Genomic DNA, 27,525 nt, shown 5'->3' on the forward strand with positions numbered 1-27,525 from the left:
TGGGGGCCCCATGCTTCTTAAACTATCAGGAGCCAAATTTGTTTTATAATCCAGTCAGGAAACAGCACAAAAGTCAGCTTTTTTAAAAGAGGGGAGGCCAGCTAATTGTTCTCTGCTCAAAAGCAGCCTCGCAGGTGTCCTGGAGGAGTGTCAGGTGGACTTGTAGCTTGTTGGACTGCAGCAGTGCCTTGGGGGGTTGCAGAATGTGGCTAGGAGCCACAGGACACTGGTGTGGAACCTTTTGCCATCCAGATGTCGCTGGACTACTAGGAATGATGGGAATTGGGCTCCAACAGCATCTGGAGGGCCCTGCCCTAGGACCTGGTTATTTCTTAAGCTTTGCCTTTGCAGGTTTGCAAGTCTTGCGATCCACTACTACTCCCTTGCTTGTCAACAGGGATATTCATGGCCTCCTGAATAAGGAAGTAGTTTTAACAACTTGTGGCACCTTTAAAGACTAACAAATTGATTGTGGACACAGTTAAGGTGCTGCAAAGTGTTGCCGATTCAGATGCTACATTTGTGGAAACAATTTAACCAAGGAGCAATATAAGCTCTTACTTGAGAGTCACTAAAAGTCGAGCAGAGCTTTGCTAGCATTATGAAGCTTTTGGTGACTGTGTCTACATAGATATTATTTGAGCCACTCATTCCATTCTGGGGTAAAGTTACCAGACGTCCTCCTTTCCCGGGGACAATCCCCGGATTTACAAATCAGTCCCCATACAAAATCCATTGAAGTTGAAAAGTGTCCCCGGATTCATTGAAATAAATCTGGTAACCTTATATCTCGGGTCACTCACCACATTTGGTTCAAACAATTTTCTTTACAGGGTTAAACTTAGAAAAAAGTAGCTTTGTGGATTTGCAGCAATAGTCAGTTGTGCACAGTACCAATTGGTTGATGTTATCACATCAATTGGTGGTGTTACAAACCTACCTTCATAATTCTGTCATCCCTGATGCAATTTTACTGATGTGATTATCCTTCAAAAGAATAATAATGCAACAAATGATATTTAAATTACAAACTTATATTTGGCAATTTGAAAATAAATCATATGTTGGAGAGCCTCCCTAAAAGTATGGGGAAAGGGATGAGATTGAACCAGCATTTGATTTGTTAGCATGTATATTTATACACAGGTGGCGCTGTGGTCTAGGGCTTCCACAGAACCTAGGGCTTGCTGATCAGAAGGTCGGTGGTTCGAATCCCTGTGACGGGGTGAGCTCCCATTGTTCAGTCCCAGCTCCTGCCCACCTAGCAGTTCAAAAGCACATTAAAGTGCAAGTAGATAAATAGGTACCGCTCTGGCGGGAAGGTAAACGGCATTTCCGTGTGCTGCTCTGGTTCGCCAGAAGTGGCTTAGTCATGCTGGCCACATGACCCGGAAGCTGTCTGCGGACAAATGCCGGCTCCCTCGACCAGTAAAGTGAGATGAGCGCCGCAACCCCAGAGTCATCTGTGACTGGACCTAATGGTCAGGGGTACCTTTACCTTTACTGTATATTTATCTTTATATTGAAAAGGCAGGAACCAGCCAGGTTCATCCTGAAAGAGAAAGTCTGTTACCTATCTCCATGGGTGCAGTGAGACAGGATAAGAGGTTCCTCTGGGGAACACATAGTTTATTGCAAGCTAGGATTGCCTCCATCTGTTCATTCTCTTCTTTGTTGCCTCAGCTGTATGTGACCCTCCATGCCAGAACAAAGGATCCTGCAGCCGCCCCCAGCTTTGTATTTGCCGTTCAGGCTTCAGAGGCTCTCGATGTGAAGAGGTGGTTCCAGAACAAGAGTATCATCCTCCTGGCCCTGTGGCTGCCTTCCAGCCCCCAGGACGCTCCCCTCTCAAAAGAATAGGCAATGGAGAGAGAGAAAGCCCACTAAGAGGAAGACAGATACCTACCATGCAGAAGCTACCAACTGGGTAAGTTTTATGCACCAGAGCTACTGCTCCTCTTGTAAATTAAAGGTAAGAAGTGTGGAAAAGGCTAAAGATATGGGTCACTTTCAGATGACCTGTTTATTTCACATACATCCTGATTTCGTTTGCACAAAGTTTGCAGGGAAGATGCGTCAATCCAAGCCGTAGTTATCCCATACTTTCCAGCGCATTTCTGTCCCTTTCCTTACCACTAAAAGTTTGATTTGGAGGAGTGAGGAGAGCGGGCCTGTTGCACAAAAAGCTTCAGATCCACTTTAATTGTGCAACCTGACTTTGCCAGTATTCAATTGAATCCCACAAGCATAATGGTGACAGGCCATGGTTTGTTTTCATGGCCTTGGTTTATTCTATTTGAGAGCAGATGTGGAAGGCCAGAAGAGGCAGTGAAGATGCACATAAACTCAAAAGGGGTATTGTGCTTAGAGGTTTCTCCATAGCAAATGCAGAGGCGGAGCTAGCTGCTCAGGCACCCGGAGTGGCGCACATGCTGTGCCCCCAGGGGCAGGGCAAGCATCCTATGGGGGTGGAGCGAGCGTCTCAGGGGGGGCGGGGAGGTGATGTCACCCCCCTCAGGGATCACACCCGGGGCGCAGCACACACCCTGAACCCCCCTTCTTCTGCCAGTGAGCAAATGTGCCTATTTAGCCATTGGAGGGCATGGAATGGCAGCTGTCTGTCTTCCATTCTTGGCTTAAATAATTTATATCCTAGGGTTCTTCCTGAACTTATGCAGATCTTTCCTTTCACCCCTTTGCCCAGGATCACTTGGAAGAGAAAGACAGCCTGAGCCCAGGGTCTTTTGTGCTAGGCCCCAGATCACTGGCCCTTTCTCCTTTATTTAATTTTCTTAAAACACTGCTGTACATGCCCATTACAGTACTGGTGAGACCACAATCACCAACCACCATAATTTGTTCAGATAAAGACTCTCCTCCTGCAAAGAGGGGAGGGGTTGTGGGCGGGAGCCGATCTCCGCCTCAAGCAGGGGCCGTTAGCCCCTCCACCCACTCACCTGGCTGGCACACCACAAGCCACCAACCACCATAATTTGTTCAGATAACTAAATTTGCACATGTATATATAAATTAGCATTTATGCATACAGTTTGTGCCCTGGATCTTTTAGTCATATAATCTGAATCTAGAGTCATATAATCAGGCACCTTATTATACATCACTGTCATATTCATGAATGACTTTTGCTGTACTCTGCTAGGCCATGGGCCTTGCAATCCTGGAGTTCTGCTGCATGGCCCATGATTGCATAGTGCAGGGGTTAGCAAGGTTTATTTTGCCTGGGCTGGATTGATCCTGCGGAGTTCCCGCCATGGGCCGGATCGTGGTCATGCACACGATTTTCAGCACCGCGGAAGTGAGTCCCAGCACCATGCAGTGCCGGTTTAGCACAGTGCGCAAGTGGGCAACTCAGTTCAGGGGCAGCTCATGGGCTGGTCAAATGACCTCCGTGAGCCGCTTCTGGCCCATGGGCCTTAGGTTGCTGACCCCTGGCATAGTGGAACACATAAATCCAGCAGCTTAAGGCAGAAGCTAGTAACAATTGCAAAAATACAGATATTGTTTTTGTTGTTGGCTGTTATTCTGAAAAAAGAAGCAGAAACATGTTTGTGGCTCTTTGTGGAGAAAAGTGTACAAATATGTTGAGTGATTCTTCCTCAATGCCCCAAACCTTTGGCAGCTTTATATGGTTTTCTTTCCCTCCACAATTAATGGCTGCCATCCTTTCCAGTCCAATTCTTTAAATCCCATTACATAGAAATCAGTGGCATTTAAATAGCCTATGTGCAGGATTGCAACCTGAGTCTTTAATGGCTGGTGGAATCTGAGCCACTGAGTAAAACTTGTGAAACCACAGGCTGTGACCTTCCTGACGTGGAACAAGAATGCTTTCAGGCTATACATATACATATACATATACATATACATATACATATACACACATACACACACACACACGTATACGTATATGTAACCCACCCTTCAACAAATGGGATCCCATTTTCACACCAGCTCTTTCTCCATGTGATGAATTCACAAATCTGGGATGACTGGGCATAAAGGCACTCAGATATCTCAATATGACTGACATTAATTCTTAGGCAGCTAGATGGAGAGAAAGAACGTACATTCAAATATTGAATACTCTGTGCAGGCAGCCAGACACAGTGATTAGTAGTGAGCCTTGGGATTTGGGGCTGCCCCAGCTGCTCTTCACTGCTTAAGACTTGCTGGCTCTGTCCCAAGGAAATACAACTCCACTAACAAGGGGATTTTTATTTTTAAATTTCAATATGAAAGGCTCAAAATATCCTATTACCCATGCACACCCCTGTCACCTTAATGTTAGCATTTGACACTTCTCTTAAAAAAGCGAAATAATATTTTTGGCCAATTTACGACTTAGAGCTGCAATCAATTCCTCACAGCATTATACTTTTCATTTTAAAATGTTTTGTGGGTGATTTTTTGTGGGTAGCTGATTTCATTAAAATACACATGCCCAAATATTTAGAAAACTTCTTTTGTTGTTGATGTTGTTGGTTGTGGTTCTGCTTACAATTTGAAATACAAAGTGAAATTTGACTATTTTATCAAGTCACTGGTTTTAATTTAGGCTGGTATTCAACTATGCTTCTTCTTCCACCCCATTGCAAAAAAATTGGCTTTCATGATGTGTTTTGCTGCTTTTATTTTTCTGCATTATCTGCTCTCTATGTAGAAAATAGAAACTATGTACTGCTGCTACATTTCGTAACATTGATTATGTTTTCTTTTTTGTTTGTATTTATGATTTTATATACATTTGAAGTAGCTGGTGTTTCCCCAGGCTGTGGAAGCCCTGAATTTATTTTAGGGACTTCAGCATGGATGTAAGAAGACACTGTTTGCTGCCTATTGTAACGTAGATTATGGAGACGCAATTTTAAAAATTTCTTGTCCATCCAAGAAGCTTAGGCTGGCATATGTGGTTCTCCCCTTTACCCCATTTATTCATTACAACAGCCCTGTGAGGTAGGTTTGAAATAGTGAGTGGCCCAAAGTTGTCCAGTGAGCTTCATAGATGACTGGGGATTTGAACCTGCGTCTCCTCAGTTCTCATTTAACACCATAACCACTACCCCACCTTCTGGTTCTAACTGGAGCTACAGTGGAACCTCGGTTGTCGAATGCCTCTGTAGTTGTACGTTTTGGCTTTTGAATGCCAAAAACCTAGTTGGCGCCACTTCCTACAGACAGAGAGAGAGAGAGAGGACACTGTGTGTGGAGGTGTGGCGTTTGCCTCCTAGGATGGGTCAGAAGGAAAGGTTTAAAATGGATGTGATGTGATTGGCCAGTGAGAATGCAAGCAGGGAGTAAAAGTTAGAGTGGGAAGTTTTGAAAGTCAGTTGACTGTATTTTAGCCTTGCTTCTCTCGGTTCTGCTTACTTGCTTGGAAAGGGCAGGTGAACAGGCAGCGAGAGCAAGAAGAATGAACTGGTTGGGAGGCTCCAAGTGTTGGCAGTGGGCCTCCTGCGAGGGTGTTGGCCTTGTCGGGTTCTGGGTGTTGCTGATTGTGTTGATTGTGCTCATGCTCTCCTAAACACTGAGGCTTTGTACACACCATACATTTAAAGCACTCCCCTCCCCCCAAAAAGAACCCTGGAAGCAGGAAAGTACCTTTCATGAATGTGTGGACTATTTTTAAATTGTTTTAATTGCTTACTAGTATCAGGAGACTCATTCAAGGTTTACAGCTTTATTTTGCTTTGGTTTGTGCTTAAAACACACACACACACACACACACACACACACACACACACACACACACACACGGGTGGTCTTTACCACAGCCATCTATCCTGTTAAATAATGGTGGAAATGAATTTGGCTTCTGTGGTTTTGGAGAACATTTCAAAGAGACACAGTATAGTCTTAGGCTGCCTCTCAAGCTATCCAAACTTTGAAATACCCTCTGTTCCCAAGAGAGAGTGAAGTAAGTTTAGGCTTGCTTTCCTAACCACTTACTGCCTTAACTGGCCAGGATTGAGGTGAGACCTTAAACAAGGTGCTACATTGGTGGCCTTCACTGTAGGTCTCTGCAAAGAAAAGTACTTTTTCTTCCTTCAAATGTGATATATCAACAAATGACGAGGCTTCCCAAGTGTATCTCTCTAAGATGTTCCAGAAGCTTTTGCTTTTATCTTCATGCTGAGTTATTGGTCCTGTTGTGGCCTCTGGAAAGATCTTCTCCATCTGGTCCAGAGAGGTTTTCAACAAAACATCCTGGCATCTAAGAAGCAGTGAGCGCCCATTTGCTGTCTCTCTGCTTTGTTGGAAAACTTCATCTGTTAGCTTAAGCAACTCACATGTTTAAGAGATAAACTTCACTCATCAGTCCATGTAATTGGCACTCCCAAAATCTTGCACTGGTGCTACCAGGTTTGTCTTTTCTGATCATTCCGTCTGATGTGATGAACCCTTAACTGTGCTTCTGTTGATAACTGGCACCAGCTGGAGAATAGAAACCCTTGCAAATGCCAAGGAGAGATGGCAGCCAACTTTCTGTTGGGCATTTTTGAGAAAGTTAGGAGCCAACCATATGCTGCAGTGGATAGATTAACTTCATTTTCACACAGTGCCTTGCTTTTAAAAGCCTTTGCTAGCTTGTTTTAATAACTCAATATATACATGATTTGCTGATGCTATGAACGTTTGCATTGCCTCTGTAAATGTATCCTGGTGCCCTGTAAATGGAAAGTGGCAATGTCTGTAGTTGTTTATCATAATTACATTATCTTAAACTTTAGGTTTTAAACAACAACAACAGTAAAATGATCCCTTCATGTTCATGAAGATTTCGCACCAAATAACTAATACTCTTGACAATCAAAAGAGATTTCCTTGGTTTTGGAGCTTACTGGGAATACCGATATGAATGGAAACCAAATTTGCATTGGTGCACACTAATGTTTTCCCCAGAAGCAACTGGTCAGTCAACATGATTATGCCCACGCATGGTTTTTTTCTGATATAGAATAGGTTCACTTTCTAGTCTCTTATTTCATCAAAACACAATTTTGATACAGCAGCCAAGAAGTTCTTTGGTCCTCACAACCATCAGAGTATGGATATCATATGATACTCTCCGTTGTTGTTTTTCCTTTTTCCTTTCCTTTTTCTAAAATAAGCAAAAAAAATCCTAGTGCCAGTCAAAGTTAAATTATATAAATAGCAGTTCTACTTAGAACAATGAGAAACTCCTAACTCTTAGCCCATCTTTTGACAAAGTTTCAAATACCTTTGGCAAGCACTTCTGGAAACTTAAAATACGAGAACTCTCCAAGAAAAGTGTTAATGTCTTTTGTTCCTGCATGAAAATACTATTTCTAAATCACAGCGCACGCAGCATCAGTACTGTATTTTGAAAGAGTTGTTCTTGATACTATTCTTAAACATAATTCTTTTTGAACAGTTTACTAACTGGGGAGAGGGATTTGTATGCGCTTCACAAATCATCTCCTGGGGGAGAAGGAACAAATTTTGTGTCAGTAAGACAAACTGATATTTTATACCTTTCCTTAAACACAAACATTAGAAAGTGTGTGCCTAGTAGGATGCAGATACAGCTTATATATGGTATGAAAAAGTGTATATCACATCCATGTTTCATCCTTGAAAATGCTTATTTTGGAGCAGCTATATGATTTCTGGGGCAACCAAATTCAAGTTCACAGCTTTGTTTGCAGCCAAATGTTATCTTACACAATAGTGATATTTCAACGTAATATGCGACATTTGTTTCTGATAGAATGACTGCTGTCAATCATTCTGTTCAGCTTTCCCCAATGCTGATGTTTTAGGACCTCATTCCCCATAATCCCTAGCCAACATGGGCACTGTTCAGGGATTATGGGAAATGTAGTCCAACAACCTTTGAAGGAAAACTGTTGTGAATGGTATGATAAGAGTCTTCTTAGGTAAGAGTCAACAGCACTGGTTAGACTGGTTGTCCAGCTACTGTTCCATTGTACAATATATAAAAGAAAATGCTATCCATAATAAACCATATTCATAACATTTTAAAAGAAATGGATTTTGCTGTTGCACATGTCTACATTATCAGTCTTATTTTATTGGAAGCAAAGGGCAGGGAAAGAAGAGATGAAGAATGGAAGTAATTTCCCAAGTGAAGAAGCGATCCTGACCTTGTCCCACCCTGCTACTAAGCACTGAAGATGGAGGCTGAAGTGATGAGAGTGGAGAAAGTTCTTTTTCCATCCTTCTCCGTCTGTCACTGAGGCCACTGCCATGGGCAGAGCATGGAGTGGGACCAGGTCTGCTTTTTTCCAAATGTTCCTGACCCAGCCATGGCCTTTAAGCCCTGAGAAAGAGATCAACACTACTTCACCACCTCCTTCAAAGTTAAAAAGGGCACCAGAGAGCCAGTGTGGTGTAGTGGTTAAGAGCCGTAGACTCATAATCTGGTGAACTGGGTTCCCTACTTCTCCACATGCAGCTTCTGGGTGACCTTGGGCTAGTCACGCTTCTTTGAAGTCTCTCAGCCCCACTCACCTCACAGAGTGTTTGTTGTGGGAGAGGAAGGGAAAGGAGAATGTTAGCCGCTTTGAGACTCCTTAGGGTAGAGATAAAGCGGGATATCAAATCCAGACTCTTCTTCTTCTTCTTCAGAGGATTGCCTGCTGAATTTGGTTCCTGGTATTAAAATCTTATGCATTCTCCGGAGTGACCATGCTATGTGAATACAGCAAGGGGCTCAAAAATGCTTTTCAGACTTCCCTGTAAAAATGGCCTATAAAGTGAACAAGGACAGAGATGAGATACTGGCTCAGACATTGTCTCTAATCCCTTTTGCTAATGAGCAACTGGGAGGATGTAGTTGGGCAGAAGCACCAGGAGGCTTATTCCCTGTATTCTTGCAATGCCAAAGGTTTGTGGAGAGAACACAATGTAACTTAGCAGAACAGCCCTAATGGGTTCACAAAGCAGGGAAGGGGTCAATAGCACATTAGAGGAAATAAGGGGAAACCTAATTAGAGTAGAACATATCCAAAGGCCACCCCCACTTTAAGAAATTCTCCCCTGGTGATTGTCATTTTAAATTAGCATGCTTGCAGTTGCTCTAACTCCATAGAATGTTTCAGATTCTCTGGAGAATTTCCAGTGTTCTTCTCTTTCACATGCAAAAAAGTTCCTTCCCGGTTATGCCAAGGATCAAAATCTGTTTTCTGTTTTGTTTTGTTATTTTGTTATGCAGGGAAGCCTCCCTTGTGCTCTTTCTATTGTTAAAAGAGGAAAGCGTCTTACTTTTCTGACTAAGTATATACGTATGTATGAATGCATAAAAATAGTTGCGCTTCACTTTTGGCACACTGCAGTAGGTCCAAAACATATGTACTTACATGATCGCAACTTGCGTACTTTGTTGATAAATAAATAAATAAATAAATAAATAGAAATAGGGTAAGAGAGTGGGGGAAACAATAAGAAGGGGCCATGTGAGATTTCACAAGACTCTCCAGAGCCCACAAAGCAAGGTAGAGGACTTTGTGCTGGGTTTTGTATTATTACTATTATTATTATTATTAGAAGTAGTGGTAGTAGTAGTAGTATTTCCATACCATCCTTCATCTGAGGATCACAGTGTGGTTTGCAATATAAAAACATGAAAATACATAGCATCGTAACAAACAATACCCCCACCCCCGTTTAAAAGGCCAGATATTGTTTAATTAGTCAAAAGTCTGAGAGGAATGTTTTCACCTGGCACGTAAAGATATGTGTTTGGTGGTCACATAACTCTTTTCTGCCATGGAAATAGTTTTAAAGCCTTGCTTATGGGGCTCTGGGAAGGTTGTGGGAGCGTCCCAGGGCCCTCACATGACTTTCCCAGAACATGGTAAGCAATGCAGAGGACTTACCGTGTTTTTTGCCCTATTGGACGCACTTTTTCCCCTCCAAAAATGAATGGGAAATGTGTGTGCGTCCTATGGGGCGAAAGCAGGCTTTCGGGGAAGCCTGGAGAGCGAGGGGATCGGTGCACACTGACACCTCTGGCTCTCCAGGCTTCAGGAAGCTCTGCGCAGCCCTTGGAAGCCTGGCGCGAAGTCGCGCCGGTCTCCCGAGGGCTGCGCAGAGCTGCATGTGGAGGAGAGGGGAAGTGAACCCGGTTCCTCAGATTACAAGACTACCGCTCTTAACCCCTACACCACACTGGCTCTCCTACACCACACTGGCTCTCAGGTAGGGATTGTCATGTGGGTGTGGGGCGGTTCTGGGGTGTATGTGCCTTCCTGACTTTACACGATTTTGCCTTTGTGCACAGACCACCAGAACGTAACCCCTACATAAACTTTGGGCCTAATGTATGAAGGTTGGACCTGAATGAAATCAAACTGTAGTTTGCTGCTATGTTGAAAATGCAACTACAGGGACCTAGGCTGGATCTAGACAAATCCAAACAGCATTTCAAGAAAACACGCTGTAAACTTTATGATGGGAAATCACGTTGGTGAAAGGTGGGACTCCATAGTGCCATATGGTGTCACAATGTTATAACGCATATAAACCGTTTTTTCTTTACTAATGTAGCTGAGCCCCTGGTGTTGTGCTATTCAAAATCACAACATCTGTAGCCTAGCTGAAAATACTTTGCCAATCTAAGCTTCTGAGGCATACAAGTAGCCAGCACTGTCTTGAGATATCATTTGCCAGCCTCTTTATTGGGTGAATTCTCTGGAAAGATCAGCATGTAATCCATAGACAGTATATATGGTTTTGCACCATCTTTGACTACGTTATGCATGCACATTAAAAACATATTTTCTGTATCCAGAACCTACAGGCCAAAGACAAATTAATATATTTCACTGAACATACTCCAGTTGTTCAGGTACTGGCTCAGAACACTGCTTCCATACAGCCTCATTCACACACATGGGGGGGGGTGCGTCCATTCGTGACCTTCCAATGTTTTCCCAGTATCTCGTCCATCTTTTTTTTACAACTAAAGAAAATCTGACTCTTTTAAACAGCTGGAAGAGAAGGGCAACCAAACATTGATTGGAGAACTGCATCACAAATTTCAGATATGGTTTACATATTGTTTGGGAAAGTGCAGGTTTGATAGATTTGACCTTTAGTTTGTACTGAACTGCATTTCTCTTTCATCCGTACTTACAGGTGTTCCTTGCATACTTTGGCAGCTGTCTGCCTGCCATCTGAGGGGTCAACACTTTGGTCCATTAGTTCCACAGCCATCCAGTTAGCATAACAACAAAAATCATATAGGCATGGTATGATTACCGTTTACTCTGGCTTCAATGTGCTCCCAGCGCTGATTTTTGAAGCTGAGCCACAGTTCATATCCATCTTCTTGAGAAATACTGTTGTTTGATGGGTTTTCCCTCAAACCAGCTTCCATCCAATCTGAAAACATAAGCCACATTCACTACAGAGTTAAGCTGAGGTGTGTACATTTGAGACAGCCATTGCACATGTGCAGATGACAGCTTCGTGAAGAAGCGTTCAGGAGGGTTGCTGGTGTGGGGAAACCAAACACACAAAGCACACCAGGTGATGATATTTTTGCTCCCTTATTGCGGTGTACAGCAATGTGGAAATGGACTTGAAACACAACGGGGGAAAGCAACCTTGATGATTTTAAAAGTGCTAATCTGTGCAAAGACTAAGGATCTCAGCAAAACCCAGGGCAACTGGTGGCTCTTGGGTGTGTGAGAGTTTTGTGCAGTGCTGTTGCTGGGTACCCAATCCTCCCTGTGGAGTACATTTGAAAGAGCTCTAGATACTGATGAAATTTGTATGGCTAGTTGCTAAACGCTAAGTTATTTGGCACCTCCCAAGTAGATAAAAATACAGGAAACCATCCCTATCTCTTATCCCCTTTTTAAAGCCTACAACAAAACCTAAATTAGTTTTATTAGACATTTCTTTGCTTAGATGTTTGTATATTAAGTGTGCTGAATGTATTAAGCACGGAGGGAATTACTGGCAGAAAGCTAAATCATGCAGATGATATCTGCTTTTAATTCTGTGCTCGTTTCTATTTTTGTAGAAGCAAATTCCATGGATGAAAATCCAGCTTCCATGAAAGTGCCATCATCTATATTTCACAGTGTCCACTGACATTTTGAGTCAGAGCCATTTTCTTCATTATGCAGGATGAGATGGTAGATTGAAGTGGTACGATCCAGAATTCTAGCACTGCAGATCTGTTTTTGTTTCCCTGGAAGTTGTAGATGATCATATGAAAAGTTTAGTATAACCCTCTCCCTGGTGTGCTAGTTTACTACATCAGTGAAGACTAGAAAATGTTAATGTGGTAATATGGTCTCCCACAGTGTTATGTGGCGCAGCTGAGATTAGAATTCTGCTATTTTATTCTGTGTAATGTGAAGAATGGTTCTAGAATACTGCTACGATATGAGGTTGCACTTTCTATTGTTGAATTTTCTACAAAGTGGTGTTTTTCTGTCCACATTTTTCCATTCTGAGGTGGATCTAGTTGATTGTGAATGCATGGATCTTGATGTCCAAGCCTGCATGAGTTGGGGAACCTGTGGCCTTCTAGATGTGGTTGGACTGCAAATAACATCACCTGTGACCATTGGCCATGCTACCTGGAAGGGATTAGAGTCCAACAACATTCAGAGGATGACATCCCTGCTGTATGTGAATGAAGTTGGATGCTATCCCATGCTCAGTCACAACAGAGTGCTGTGTGCAGAATGCTTAATTTGGGATCTTCCAGTATTAATTACTTTCTGCTCCATATGGTCATAGCAGTAACCACAGCAAAGCCTTAGAGAAACAAATCTACAAAAAAGACAATAATCTGATGGCAGATACTTTGCGGGCAGGCAGTGGTGTTTTCTTTGAAGCACTTTCCCCTTCTATCTTCCCTTTGTTTAATTTGAGAAGGAATATAAAAACTCTGAGAGACAAACCCATCCATATGTTTAAGGTAACAAAGCTGGGAATTAGTTATGGAGTACTGCTGCTTTGAATTATGTTGCTTCATCCATTTCACCTAATAAATTCTTTTTGGAGTTAATCTCTTTAAGAGACTCTAGTAAGTAGAATGTTAGTTTTGCTCCATGGCAGGCAGAGGAGGAGGATGGGCTGGAACACTCAGGAAAGAGTCTATGGGAGGCGGAAGAGCTGTGTTTTTTCTTTTCTTTTTTGCTGCTATGGAAGTTTTTTAAGGGATTTGTATGATAGTCAGGCCGGCACAGTTGACAATTCTAGAGAAAAGGTCTGAATAATTTCAGGACATTGCCATTGATTTCTATACTACTTTTGATGGTTGAATGGAAGTATTTATGAACTTATAGTGCTGGATATCATCGTTACAACATGCAATTGGATGCCTTTCCAAAGTCAAACAAATATTATTTATAAAAGAGGTCAGCTAGAAAGGAAAGTAGGTATTTTTGGCTATCCCACTCCTGTCTGAGAGGGAGAGTGATGAGAGAAGTGTCTGGTGCACTAGAAACAGTTCCCAGCTAGTATTATTGCAAGTGAGAAGAGAAGGGGGAACACTGGGTTTGTGTAGCAGAGGAGCTGATGTGTTAAGAGGCCTTTTCTGTTGGGAAGCCTTGTAGTCTTGTGTGTTGTGGTTATTGGCTTGCCCTCTCTGATTGTAGCGAAGTGAGACAAATTCTCTTGGGTTGCCTTGTGCAATGTGGAGAGATAAGCCGTTTTCTACGTTGTCCCACATTCCAAATTAAATCTTAACAGCTACCTTGTATTTCACATTGTTTGTGAGCTGTGTGATATGAGAAACCCCAGTGCTGTTATTGAAAGCACCTGCACTATGACACAAAGAATGACCCATCCACATTCTGCCTAGACATTTCATGACCACTTAATAGATTGAAGAGAGAAAGCTTCTAGGTTGTGGCTAGTTTGGGACTTTCCAAGCCCGGCTACTTATTTTTGTCCCTGTAGGCTTGGTTGTCTGTGTGGTGTCCATTCTTCTCTAGTGATTCAGTGGAAAATTACATAAGAGAAGGAAGTGAATCACTGACTTATGGTTTAAATGGCTTTAAACAAGGAGGGCTGCTGGCCAATAGGGAAGGTGGATGGATGGGACAGAAACTGAAAAGGGAATTTTAAGATGAAACAAAATGGGCTGGTTATCAAGAGATGACTATGATTTAGTTCTTTGTTTGGAAGCTGCTCACACACCCATTAGACCACGATGTCTGAATAGAATTGCCAGCACTTTAATTGTGTACATTTGTGAAAAAGCAATTCCTTGTAGCCCTTGACTTTGATGGTCAACAGTTCCTTGAAAAGCTGAGGTAATAAGTTGTGGACGACTTTGTGGGAAGCATGAGGTGGCAACTTAATAACATTTCAGCACCCACTAGTGTAGTCTCTGATGACTGATTAAGCTATACTCAGAATAGACCCATTGAAATCAATAGGATATGGTCAGCTTACGGCCGTTAATTTTAGTAATTTGTTAGGGTTTGCCTGTTGCTCAGTAATGTGCTCCTTTGTTCAAGTTAAATAAGTTTATTGTGCTAGTCGAAGACCATGACAAAACCATACAAAGACAATCAATAAAAATATATAGCAAATTCTCTTCTTAAACCAACAGAACCATGCAATGAGAGAATTGGGGAGCCACCACAACCATATACAGCATATTTCAAATTATACCTCCAAACAGTCTTTCTTCTGCCAGCATAGAAAGGGTCACTTTATGAGTCACTGAGGCATTTGAGTCACTCAGCAGCCACAAAACCCTCCCAAGCAAGGAGAGACTGCTTTCTTGAACAAACAGGATTTAGAAAGTGTCTCCTAGATTCTGAGTATAATGGGCAATGTAACAAATAATAAAAAAGTCTTCTTGCAGTTGTCCACATATACAGATGATCTGTGTATGGAATCTTGTTATTACGCCCATCCAGCACGGCTGAGGGCATTGCCTGGAAATGCATCTCAATAAAGTCAGATCATAATGGAACAAGCAAGAGTTTAGACAAATAACTGGCTCTAAAATGCTCCATTTTTAAGAGTGGAAACCAATAAGAAAATATGGAAGATTGTAGGTCCCTTCCAGATTCTGTCCAGTAGGGCTCCGTTTGTGAGGTGCCCAGTATATCCACATTTCAATTTTATCTAGGGCAGAGGGCACTTCAAGACTGTCACTGTTTTTGGGTGGGATCCAATTACATGCCAGCAAATTCAGATTGTGCAGCACACCCTCTTCCCCCCCAAAACTGGACTCTTTGAGATAAGGAAAGGGAAAGTGTGAGATAGCGTTAACTTGATGTGGTGTTGTCTAACATCCCTGCAACCAAATTAGAATGAATGCTCAGTACAGTAGCTGGAGGATGGTGGCCTGTTGAGTCAAGTCTCAAATAACTGGTATCTTCATGGGTATAGACATATGGGAATTAGACACTGGAAACTCCTTTTCTTCAGCAGATATGTTTATCGAAAAGGGAAGGAACCCTAAACAGCTGTAAGGGTATCCCAGTAATTCATATTTTTTCAGTAAAATAATCTATAAGTTCCTTCTGTAGCCTCCTTTTGTTTTAACAGAACTAACATTCTGCATTGCAAACGTTCCCAGGTCCCTCTACTGGGATTACTTTCAATATACTGTTGCACGCTACCCCAGTCTCCAAGTCGTGCAAGATTCCAGAGCAGGGGTCAGCAAACTTTTTCAGCAGACCTTGTCCCTCAGACCTTGTGGGGGGCCAGAATATAATGAACAAATTCCTATGCCCCACAAATAACCCAGAGATTCCTTTTAAATAAAAGCACACATTCTACTCATGTAAAAACACACTGATTCCCGGACCATCTGCGGGCCAGATTGAGAAGGCGATTGGGCCGCATCCTGCCCCCAGGCCTTAAGTTGCCTACCCCTGTTCCAGAGGTTTCAAGCACTTATGGAAGGTTTGGAATGATATATGGTTAATTCACACATATATACAACCTGAGCCTAGAGTGGAGGAGTTCCCAGCATTACACTTGAACAGGGCCTTGCTTCCTCCATAGCCGCAGCCTTGGATTCAAACAGAAATCAAACATCACTCAGACTCTTTGGCTTCTTAGCCTCTCACTTTTCTTTTCGCTTCTAGCTCACATTACGCAACTCTACCTTTGTTCTTCTAACTGCTTGCAAATTGAGGAAGAGGCCCCTGCCCTTCCTTTGTTCTCTTTAATGGCCCATCACCTAGGCTATCGCCTCACCAGAAAGCTAGCCTGGCTATTCCAAGAATTAGAAAGAAGCCCAGGCATTCAGCCTACCTCCCCCCTAGAACTCACAATACTTTCAGAACCTAGCTAGGGGGAAGCAATGAAAAATGGCTGGGGGGGGGAGCATTTCTGGGGGAGCCCCTCTCGCTTCCACCTGCCAATCCATCTTTGCAAGTACACCCCTGGCCTCAGGACAGAAACATGAGAAACCAAGTTTTCCTTGCAGCATCTAGGTCTACTTTGAATGGATGGTTGTGCAGAAATGTTTGTCAACACAGGTCATCTATTGCTTTCAGACTTTGCATATTTCAGCCTTCTTTTAAACACAATCCTCATTTTTTTTTAAAAAAATTGTTTTTTAAGTGTGCTAAAATTGTTTTCTTCGGTATTTAATGGCCTCTAAGAATGGAAAGGGCTGAAATGTGCATGCAAGAGCAGCAGCTGAAGCAGTAACCTTGAGAAATAAGAATGTATTGACTGCCAAAATATGTCCCATGGTTATCATAAGAACCAATTCAAACCATGCAAGTAAAAAGTACCAGATTGTTCAGCCATATAACCCAACACTGTTCACTTATGAGTGGTTCTCCAGGGTCTCAAGCAAATCTCTCCTTAGTCCTGTTCCATGATATCCTTTTAGTTGAAGATGCCAAAGATTAGATCTGGAACCTTTTGCAGACAGAGCATGCTCTTTAGTGTCAAATTATGGCTCCTTGATTCTTGAAACCTGGCAGGTGAATTCAGCTCTTCATTGCATATGACCTCTCATAAGTCTACTTAAAAACTCTATTCAGACCTGTTACCAAAGCATGCCATTTTACTTGTAAGGATTTTTGCAGGACTGTATGTAATCCATCACATTTTGTATTATTTCCTGTGCACAGTGGACAGCACACAGCAGCACTTTCAGGGGCTAATGATAGGGAGCAGATGTAATAAGACCTCCAGTCACTTGTTGTAAGCAAGGTTTCCAAAGAGTCTTGCTCACAGTTCTGTGGCCTCCACCTTTGACATCAGCTTATTTTATTAGAAACATATGAACTAGTTTCAAGGCACTGGTGGAGTAATGGGGAAGTAGAATGGAGGGTGTGGCAGAGATACTATGATGATGAGGTGTTGGGTGACCTTGGAAAGGATGAGTTCACTAGATGGGATGCCATCATTTTGTTGCTGCCTACACAATGTCTGAGTCCTTCAGACAAGTTCATCCTGATTCCTTTCGGAGGGCAGTGTTGGGTGGTACAGTGAACTCTAGGAAAGAATGAAAGGGTTAGAAGAATAAGGAAAATGGATATTTGTGTTCAGTGTATAAAGTAAAAACAAACAGCTGGAGGAGATATTCCAAGAACAGTTTGTGCTTTGTAGGCCAGGACAGTCGTTTCTCAATATAACTTTGGCCTATGTGTGAGCTTCTGGATAATGTTAACCACTGGAAAGTTACTTTGGCTAGGAAGCTTTTGAGATCCTGATAAAGTTAATGAAAATATTTCCTTTCTTCGGCTGTGCTGATCTTGCTTTGATTCTAGGAGAGGTTCTGGATGCAATTCTCATTATCCCTATGATGTTTTATGCTTCGTAAAATGACCATTGACCTTATCAAAAGTGCAGGGTAGTAAAAGTATCCCAGTGTATCTCATGTATGGTCTGCATTGCAGCACCAGCCATCGCCTAAACATTATGGGGTGGGGAAAGACCTTACTTGGATCCAGGGGGCCTCATTCTGAGCTGCAAGTCGGCTATCATGGGGTGGGGGAAATTGAGCCTCATGCTGGAAGATATTTGTGCAAAGTTAGTTCTTTATATCTGTGTGCCTGTATGGAATGTCCAGGTCTTGTGAGATTTGCTGAAGCCACTCAGGAGCAGCATTAGAGAACAGAACAATCAACATTCTAAAGAGTGAGCTGCTGGTCAAGGACTTCCTCTAGAAAAAGGAAGAGCAAAGAAGCAAGCAGTTGGATTCAACTCCAGGTCCAGGGCCTGTGCATTTGAAATCCCTTGTGGGAATGCTGTCCCAAGAACTACGTCCATGACTTCTCACTGGCATTTTTTAAACTCAGGAGAAGCCATGGGGTGTGGCATCTGAAAGGAGAGATAAACACCATCAGGGCTATTGAGATCCCAGGAAAAGCAAGATCCAGTACAGCTGAAAGGATTTACTGACTCTGGGTAAATAAGCTTAGCCCCTGGTCTATAGAATGCATAGGAAGAACTGTCACAAAAGCTTCCAGCAATTTCTCATAGGAAAGGTGCTGTAATCCTCTGACTACTTTGTTTCTTGTTTCTTTTTGCACCTATTCCTATTGTATAATATCTTTGTGAGGATGGAGCAACAAGAACTGCAAAGGGTTTTCCAAAAGGGATTCCAGTATAGATTTGTATAGTGATGTTAAAATAACAGCTGTTTCATTTTCAGTCCCTTTCCAAATAGTACCTAGCATAGAATTGCCATTGCACAATAAGTTTACACACCACCTCAAGATCTTTCCCCTGATTTATCACTTCTTCAGTCTCATTGGTGTGTAGGTGGAGCTAGGATTTTTTCCTCCAGAATTTGCAGTGCTTTACACTTATTTACACTGAGCCTCATTTGCCGCTGTTTATCCAGTTTAGAATATGCTTTTTAAAAGGAGCTTTTATTTACGCAGCCTTATGCCCTCCAGATGTTTTGTACTCCAGGTCTCACCATCGCTGATCATTTGTTGTGCTGCGTGTGGCTGATGGGAGTTGTCTGAAAATCATGATGGCACATGGTGTTGCCAGAACTGTGATTTCTTAGAATACCCAAAGTGTGTGTGTGTGTGTGTGTGTGTGTGTGTAACTTCTTCCACTAAATGTGCTGCCAGTGAGAAAACTCATATGTTTGGTAGCTCAGCCATTCCATTCTTACATGCCTTTAGAGCTCTAGGGTGAACTCCATGAAATCTTAGAACATGTTTCTCTACTATAACAACTCACTCATGTTGTTCTGGACAGCTCAGTTCCTGGTGATGCATCCCTTTTATTGCCTTTTTACTAGTGTAATTTTTTGTTTTTCAAAAAAGTGATTCCTGTGGTTACCACAGGAATGTTAAACAACCATCAATGAGGGATGAAGGAAGGCTGCGTGCAGCTGAATGGGAAAGTGTGTGGATGAAACAGAAGCTGAAAAATTCTGAATGAAATGCTAATAGAACAGCCACTAGAATGTTCCCGCCTGGTGCTCAGAGATGGAGATACTTTTTGTACTCATAATAGTTTTATGAGAACTCCCATTTGTACCTGCCTGGGTATCAGAATGTTCATCTCAATAACCTTATCAGACTTATCTTCATGTCGATCAGATATGTGATGATGAAGCTGATAAGCTCAAAGCATCTTGGACTTCACCAGCTTTCACATGAAGCAAAGGCAGCTGAGAAATGCTGGAGAACGCATAGCGCCATGGCTCATTTGGAAAGTGGAAAAGATTGTCCTTTGTTGGGCTCAGAGCTGTGGCTGAGCAGTCTAGACCATTAACTTCCTTTCAACAATGCACACTCCCTGAACAATTCGCAAACTGAAACACGGCTTTCCTTCCAAATTTGTATTTCTCCATATTTTGCAATGCAGTTCTTCAGCTGCATGTACAAACCCATGTATCAGGAGACATTGTGCATAAATATATAGATATTAGTGAAAATAACTTACAAAAATATGTGATGTTAAGGGAATTGCTTGTAAAGTGTGTGTATCAGGAAGAATGCTCACTAAAATGCTAGTGAATTTTCATGATGATGCTTAATTTAAAAAAAATTGCAGGCTGATGTGGAAATTTGGCAAACTGAACTTAAGATTGGAAAAATGAGAAAATAAGAGAAACTGAGAATTGTAGCTTTGTGTCTCCCTAGTGGAGGCTCAAAAACCCTCCTGAACAGTGAAGGCTGCAGTAAAGAGGGCTGAAGTGGGAAGTGAGAATCACCCTGAATCAGAAGCACCTTGTGTGAATGGAGCTCTGTTTTGCACCAGGTGCCTGTATCTGTAAAGGTAAAGGGACCCCTGACCATTAGGTCCAGTTGTGACCGACTCTGGGGTTGCGGCGCTCATCTCACTTTATTGGCTGAGGGAGCCGGTGTACAGCTTCCGGGTCATGTGGCCAGCATGACTAAGCCGCTTCTGGCGAACCAGAGCAGCACACGGAAACGCCGTTTACCTTCCTGCTGGAGTGGTACCTATTTATCTACTTGCACTTTGATGTGCTTTCGAACTGCTAGGTGGGCAGGAGCAGGGACCGAACAACGGGAGCTCACCCCATGCCGGGGATTCGAACCGCCGACCTTCTGATTGGCAAGTCCTAGGCTCTGTGGTTTAACCCACAGTGCCACCCGCGTCCTAGCCTGTATCTGACTTAGGGCAATTCTCTCCCTTCTCCAAGAACTCCCTGTGCACTACCCACACTGTTCAAAGGGACCTCAACCCTCCAGAGAATCTTTCTTGGGTGGGGGGAATATGAGGATGAGATAGTCCCCCTCCGTGAACCTTCTTCAATTAGCAACTCTCAGGATCGAGTTCATTGTCCTTTGTTTCAATATGTACACGAGATTCATGTTGCAAGATAAAGCAGGCTGAGGACCAGATTTCAAATAATAGTTAATGACTGAGCCACCAAAGTTAACATAGTGGGAATTCTTTTAGAATGAGCTCTCTCTCTCCAAACCCACCCCCAAGTATATGAAAGAGCTGGCTCATGCTGCTCAAACCAATAGTTTGATATAGTTAACCCCTAAATTTAGCAGCAAACCTTGAATCCAAATCTTCAGGGTTTCAGGTAGTGAACTCAGGTTTCCATGAGTGAATTTGCATCCCCCCCCCCCCGCCCTGCTTCTTGGAGCTTCTTTAAGCTCTGCATCGAAACTGGGATCTCATGCGTACAAGTATGTATTGTGCAAATGCACACTGTATATAGATGCTGTGGAAGTAGGAACGTGCAGGGAATCTGATACAACTTGTGGGGCTTATGTGTCTCGCATAAGACCTATTTAATCTCACTGACTCACTTTAGGCTTCTTTGGAGATCTCAGTACTGACTCTGCCCTGGCTCATTTAGGATGCTGAAAAATACAGGGTGGGTCAGGGTACTTACAAACAAAGCTGTCTGGAAAGCTTGGCACTGATCCCCTGAAAGGAAAATGGGAGCCAACAGGGTGGAATGGGTTGAAAAGCCTAGGAAAGAAAGAGGTTTAGAATCTGCTGAGTTAAAACAAGCTTTGCTCTGTTGGGGTGACAACCAGCATGTGTTAAGTGGGCACTGAAGAGTGGCCTTGGGAACTGGGAGTGTATGCGTATTGTTTGCTTGACTGCTACAAAATGCCAGGCCTCATAAATAAAATTACCCAGGGGTGGGGAATGCAAATTCACTCATGGGTGTTCATTCCCTGTAAAAGTTTCTTTCATGACTTTTATGGGTTGCGTGTTCTGTTTATTTTCTTGGCCAGGCTTCTTTTCTGGCTACATCTCTTTCCTTGTCGATGCCAGAGGCAGGAATGGGAATGCGCTTCAGCCCTTGCAGAAGATTAGTAGGCTTTTGTGGGGTCACTCACGGCTGGAGGAAGATGAGAGGCTTAGGACAACAACAGCACTTACATGTAATGTAATAAATACATTACCATCTTGCCCAGTCACAGCGGTGATGGCCCTTTGTTCAGGGCCAATTCATTTAACACACTGCGTGCATGACTTCTGGGGTGTTGGTTTTTTTTTTTGGAGCCCAGATAAATTTGAGCTATGGGAAAACTTCTTGAAGTGGTTTTGAACTGGGGATGTGCCAAAATGGTTATGCACAGCTCAAGAGGACCCAACAGATATATATTATTGCTACCCCACAAGCTTTTTGTATTCTTGTGAATGGTGGCTAGATTCAGGGCTGTTTTTCAGCCGGAACTTAGTTCTAGCACCTCTCAGATGGGCACTATTGTCATTCTAAGAGAACGAGGGATGTGTTCATGGTGAGTTCCGGCATCTCTGTTTCTAGAGAAATAGTACTGGCTAAATTCATTCACAAGGGGCTGAATTCTCAGGAGGCAGCTGTAAAAAAGTAGTCTGGAATGATCCTTGAAGCCATTCAAGCTGGTTGCTTCCACGTGTCTCAGCAATGGTGAGAGGTTAGGCAGCTTACAATTTTGAATGATGGCTTAAAACCAAAAGATACAAGTCAAAATAATGGTAGGGGCGGATATGAAGAAAAGAGGGAAATATGCATGTCCAGATCCCAACCCTTTCATAATGTTACATAATAAAGTTGCATAATGGCAGTGGAGGAGACGGTTCTGAGAGAGTCAAATAGCAGCTGGTCCAAATGGAGCTGATGAAGAGGAGCCTCCAGGTTCATCTCTCCCTCTGATGCAGTCAGAAAGAATGCCTGGCCATGTCAAACACAGATAGAAGCTGGAGGTGTATTGCTGGAAATGCTGTGACATATGATGTGGGCATGGCCAATGATACTTCCTTTTTTGGACTGAAGTTGTTGTCTGTATCAGTTTTGTATTAGTGAAACCCTTGATATTTGCAGGTGTCCATTTACTTTTAAATTATATTCCTGTAATTTGGGGATTAATGAAAGGACAACAGAGGGGATTTTGTGAACCTTTATGGTTGCCAAGAGACTGAGACTGTGTACGCACTCCTGTTAACTCTACATCCAGTGCATTCCCATGGCTGGTTTGGGAAGTGGCATGCACACAATGTTAGCCCAAATCCATATCTACCCTCTCATTTCCTATTGGTACATTTTCCCCCAAACCAGTTTCAATCCCAATTGAGAATAAGAACAATTTAGCTCAGGCATAGGCAAACTCGGCCCTCCAGATGTTTTGAGACTACAGTTCCCATCATCCCTGACCGCTGGTCCTGTTAGCTAGCGTTGATGGGAGTTGTAGTCCCAAAACATCTGGAGGGCCGAGTTTACCTATGCCTGATTTAGCTGCATTTTAAGCTGGTAATGTGTACACTGCCTTATATTACAAGCCTGGAAGGATAAACATCCACCGCCTATTATGCAGTGGTGTGAGGACTGTACCACCCTAGCTACATTTGAGTGTGTTTCTTATCAACTACATGCGGATAGCTGTTTCAACATTTGGACATCAATTTATATGTTTAACCTAAGATGGATGTATCAGTGGATATTGTATTTTTAATGGGAACTGATTGGGACTTCTTCCACCTTTTTTCTTTGTTTTTCTTCCTTCCTTTTCTTTGTCTTTGTATCTCTTTCTTCTTTCTTTGTCGAATTTGGTATGAAAATCATTAAAAGAGAAAGAAAGATTCGTATCATTTTATCCAGCACAGATGCTAGCTCTGCTTTCTTTTCAACAGGTCTCAGAGCCAAAGTCGTTCTGTTGCTACCCCTCAGCTGCACACGGGGCCCTCTCGTACAGTCCGACGCTATCCAGCCACCAATAATGATCAGCTCACATCCAATGCCTTGCCAAATGGGAATGGATTTGAACAGAGCAGTTCTGGGCCACGTACGGCATTTCAGGAGCCATCTTCACCTCACGGGGGTAAGGTCTAAAGAATGAGCCAGGTTTCTTTGACAAATGTTTCTAAGCACAGGCTTTATGCAGTGTGGGTGGTGGTGTGGAGTCCATCAAGGTAGTGGGATGTGGGTGGCACTGTGGTCTTAACCACTGAGCTTCTTGGGCTTGCCGATCAAAAGGTCAGCAGTTCAAATCCCTGCAATGGGGTGAGCTCCGGTTGCTCTGTCCCAGCTCCTACCAAGCATGCCAGTGTAAATAGATAAATAGGTACTGCTGCAGCGGGATGGTAAACAGCCTTTCTGTGCAGTCTGGTTTCTGTCATGATGTTCTGTTGCGCCAGAAGTGGTTTAGTCATGCCGGTCACATGATTCGGAAAGCTGTCTGTGGACAAACGCCATCTGCCCTCGGCCTAAAACTGAGATGAGCGCTGCAACCCCATAGTCGCCTTTGACTGGACTTAACCTTCCAGGGGTCCTTTACCTTTTACCTTTACCATTAAGGTAAGGTAAAGGTAAGGGTACCCTTGACCGTTAGGTCCAGTCACAGATGACTCTGGGGTTGCGGCGCTCATCTCGCTCTATAGGCCAAGGGAGCTGGCGTTTGTCCTGAGACAGCTTCCGGGTCAAGTAGCCAGCATGACTAAGTCGCTTCTGGCAAACCAGAGCAGCGCACGGAAATGCCGTTTACCTTCCCGCAGGAGTGGTACCTATTTATCTACTTGCACTTTGATGTGCTTTCGAACTGTTAGGTGGGCAGGAGCTGGGACCAAACAATGGGAGCTCACCCCATTGCAGGGATTCGAACCACCGACCTTCTGATTGGCAGGCCCTAGGCTCTTGAGTTCTAGTGTTATAAGAGAGGGAGAATAACATTTCTCTCACCACTTCCTTCACACCATGTCTAATTTTTTACATATCTATCATCGTCTCCTCTTACTTGCCTTTTCTCCAAACTAAAAAGCCCCAAATGTTTTTGTTTATTAATTTGTATACTGCTTATATGCCAGAATGGCTTCTAAGCGGCTTACAACTATAAAACCAATGCATAATAAAAATACATAACAACAAATCCACTGGGGCATTAACACATCCTTAATTTAAAAAATACAATAAAACAAATGTTGTACTCATTCTTCATCGTTGTTCCATTGCCTCCATCCTTTTGGTTGCCCTTATCTGAACCCTTTCCAGCTCCCCGATATCCTTTTCGAGGTGAGGCATCAAGCTTTTCCCCCTCAGCTTTGACATCTCTACCCTAACTGATCTACCCAACATTCCTCTACCTTCACTTCAACTAATTGGCCTGGCTGTCTCTCCCTCCCTCCCCACGTCTCAGCTGGAGTAGGACCGGAGTAGACTGGAACGCAGCCATGTGCTCTGTTCTGGTGGGAGGCATTAATATTGTAGATTATTATTATTATTACATCCAAGCATTTCCCTTCAGGGTAGCTTTCCCAGTCTCCTTTCCTTCCTTAAAACAGGGCCGAGAAATAAAGGAGGAAAGAATTTATTGTCATTCTGATACAGAAATGCCTCATGCTTCTTTCAGTTAATGCATTTTATCCCTTTCCCCTAGTTTTATTTAAGTAAATCCTTGAAATGTATTCTGTGGGTTCGCTGTGTAATCTACTAAATCCTCCTGGCCACCCTTTAGTAGTCTGTACTTATTGCTTTTATAGAGTTTGTAATATCAGGGCTTGTAATATAGGCCTTATTGTTGCCCACTGCGAAAACAGGATGCTACATTATATGGGCCATTGGCCTGGTACAGCAGACTCTTGTTATGTTCTTCCATCCATTCCCTAAGCCACTACAAGTCCCATCATCCCTGGAACCATTGGCCATGCTGGCTGGGCTGATGGGAGTGAGAATCCAGCATCTGGAGGACCACAAGTCCCTCACTCCTGTGCTAAACTAAGGTGCTCAGAGACATCTTTCTGCTCTGTGATGGTCATTTGTCTTTTCTTTGCAGGTGTCAACCTGACAGAAAAAATCAGGAAGATAAAGATTATCTTCACCCCCACAATCTGTAAACAGACTTGTCGACATGGCCGCTGCTACAACAGCTGTGAGAAAGGAGACACCACCACCCTGTACAGCCAGGGCGGGCATGGCCATGACCCTAAATCTGGCTTCCGTATCTGTGAGTCTTCTCATATGTCTGACCCCTTTCACAAGGTTTATCTATCTTCCTCTGTTGCTTTCATCCACAAGACTAGCAATTCACTGCAGGAGCAGAGTTCAGAGCAGAAGGAGGATGACAGCTCAATTGGCCTGAAAATGAGTCTTCCCCGAGACTGGTCCTGCCCTCTTTGAGACAAGAGGTCGAATACAGTTACCTTTTGTCCTCCTCTCAATACAGCAGTTCAGTCAGAGTCTCAGACAGGCATTGCTGCAATTCTTCTTGTCAGGGCCAATTTTCTGCTTTCATTGGCATTAGCTTTTGGGTCTGACTCCCAACACCTAATTTCTTCCTGTTCTCTCCTTTCGCTTGTGTGGAAACCAGGAGAGTTGGCTGAAGCTTTTATGCCGTTCCTAATTATTATGGCAGCTGAAGCCTTTCTTCTGATCTTGCTGAAACTGTAATTGCACAGGAAATTTCAGTGAGCTGGACAGGTCAGCCCTCTAACCATTGCTCTGGAGGAACTTTCCCCAGCTGGTGCCCTCCAGATGTTTTGGAGTGCAACTCCCATCAGCTCCAGATGACTAGCGCTACAAAACATCTAGAGGGCTCCAGGTTGGGGAAGGGCTGCTCTAGAGTTTGACCCTATCTAGTAGTTTGACCCTATCTAGTAGTTCTGGGATGCGCGTGGCGCTGTGGGTTAAACCACAGAGCCTAGGACTTGCCGATCAGAAGGTCGGCAGTTTGAATCCCCGTGACGGGGTGAGCTCCCGTTGCTCGGTCCCTGCTCCTGCCAACCTAGCAGTTCAAAAGCACGTCAAAGTGCAAGTAGATAAATAGGTACCGCTCCGGCGGGAAGGTAAACGGCATTTCCGTGCGCTGCTCTGGTTTGCCAGAAGTGGCTTAGTCATGCTGGCCACATGACCCGGAAGCTGTATGCCGGCTTCCTCGGCCAATAAAGCGAGATGAGCGTGCAACCCCAGAGTCAGTCACACCTGGAGCTAATGGTCAGGGGTCCCTTTACAATTACCTTTAGTAGTTCTGTGGAATGGCCCTGCACAGGCTCTCACAGAAGAAGAACGCAAATGCTTCCTTCCTGTGGTTGAATTTTAGGGTGTCTTCCCATTCGAGGTTTCAATCCGTTTTGGCTTAACATGTTGAATTGGAAAATGAAACTTGCCTTGGCCATATTGCACGCTCATCCAGCCCATGTTAGTAACATTCTTCCATGGCATAAATAGTAGGGCTGAGGATAGAAGTGCCTTCAAGCACCACAGGCAGAAAGTTGCTTAGTCATCTTTGGAAGTAGAGTTAGCTTACACGCTTGGCGTCCTTCATAACTGGGACAGCTTGACATCTTTCTGTGACTGAGACTTCTTGATAGGACAGGTACTGGCCTATTTGCTGGCTAGGGTGAGCTTCTGGACATTCATCTGCGTTCCGTCTCTGGCTTTCACTTACAGATTTCCTTTCTTTACAGATTTCTGCCAGATTCCCTGTCTAAATGGGGGACGCTGTGTGGGCAGGGACGAATGCTGGTGCCCTTCTAACTCTACAGGGAAGTTCTGCCACCTACCAGCTTTGAAAGTGGAAAGGAAAAAAGACGTGCCAAACAGCTTGGCAAGCAACTCCATGAAACATTCAATGTACACACTTCCTTTATCCAACCAACTTGGTAAGCAGCACTAGACTTGTTGTTTCTTATAGGCTG

General features: G+C 43.4%; 1 protein-coding gene across 1 annotated transcript in view; it reads left to right on the top strand.

Moving 5' to 3' along the window:
* LTBP2 (latent transforming growth factor beta binding protein 2) overlaps window positions 1-27,525 on the top strand; it is a 133,641-nt gene that overhangs the window by 22,337 nt on the left and 83,779 nt on the right. Inside the window, exons 3-6 of the mRNA XM_081908600.1 lie at window positions 1,684-1,927; window positions 23,530-23,717; window positions 25,665-25,835; window positions 27,295-27,489. Of these exons, the coding sequence (XP_081764726.1) occupies window positions 1,684-1,927; window positions 23,530-23,717; window positions 25,665-25,835; window positions 27,295-27,489 (798 nt within the window). The remainder of the gene's footprint in view (window positions 1-1,683; window positions 1,928-23,529; window positions 23,718-25,664; window positions 25,836-27,294; window positions 27,490-27,525) is intronic.

Source organism: Podarcis melisellensis, assembly GCF_964234715.1.
Source record: "Podarcis melisellensis genome assembly, chromosome: 1".
NCBI classification, from domain to species: domain Eukaryota; kingdom Metazoa; phylum Chordata; class Lepidosauria; order Squamata; family Lacertidae; genus Podarcis; species Podarcis melisellensis.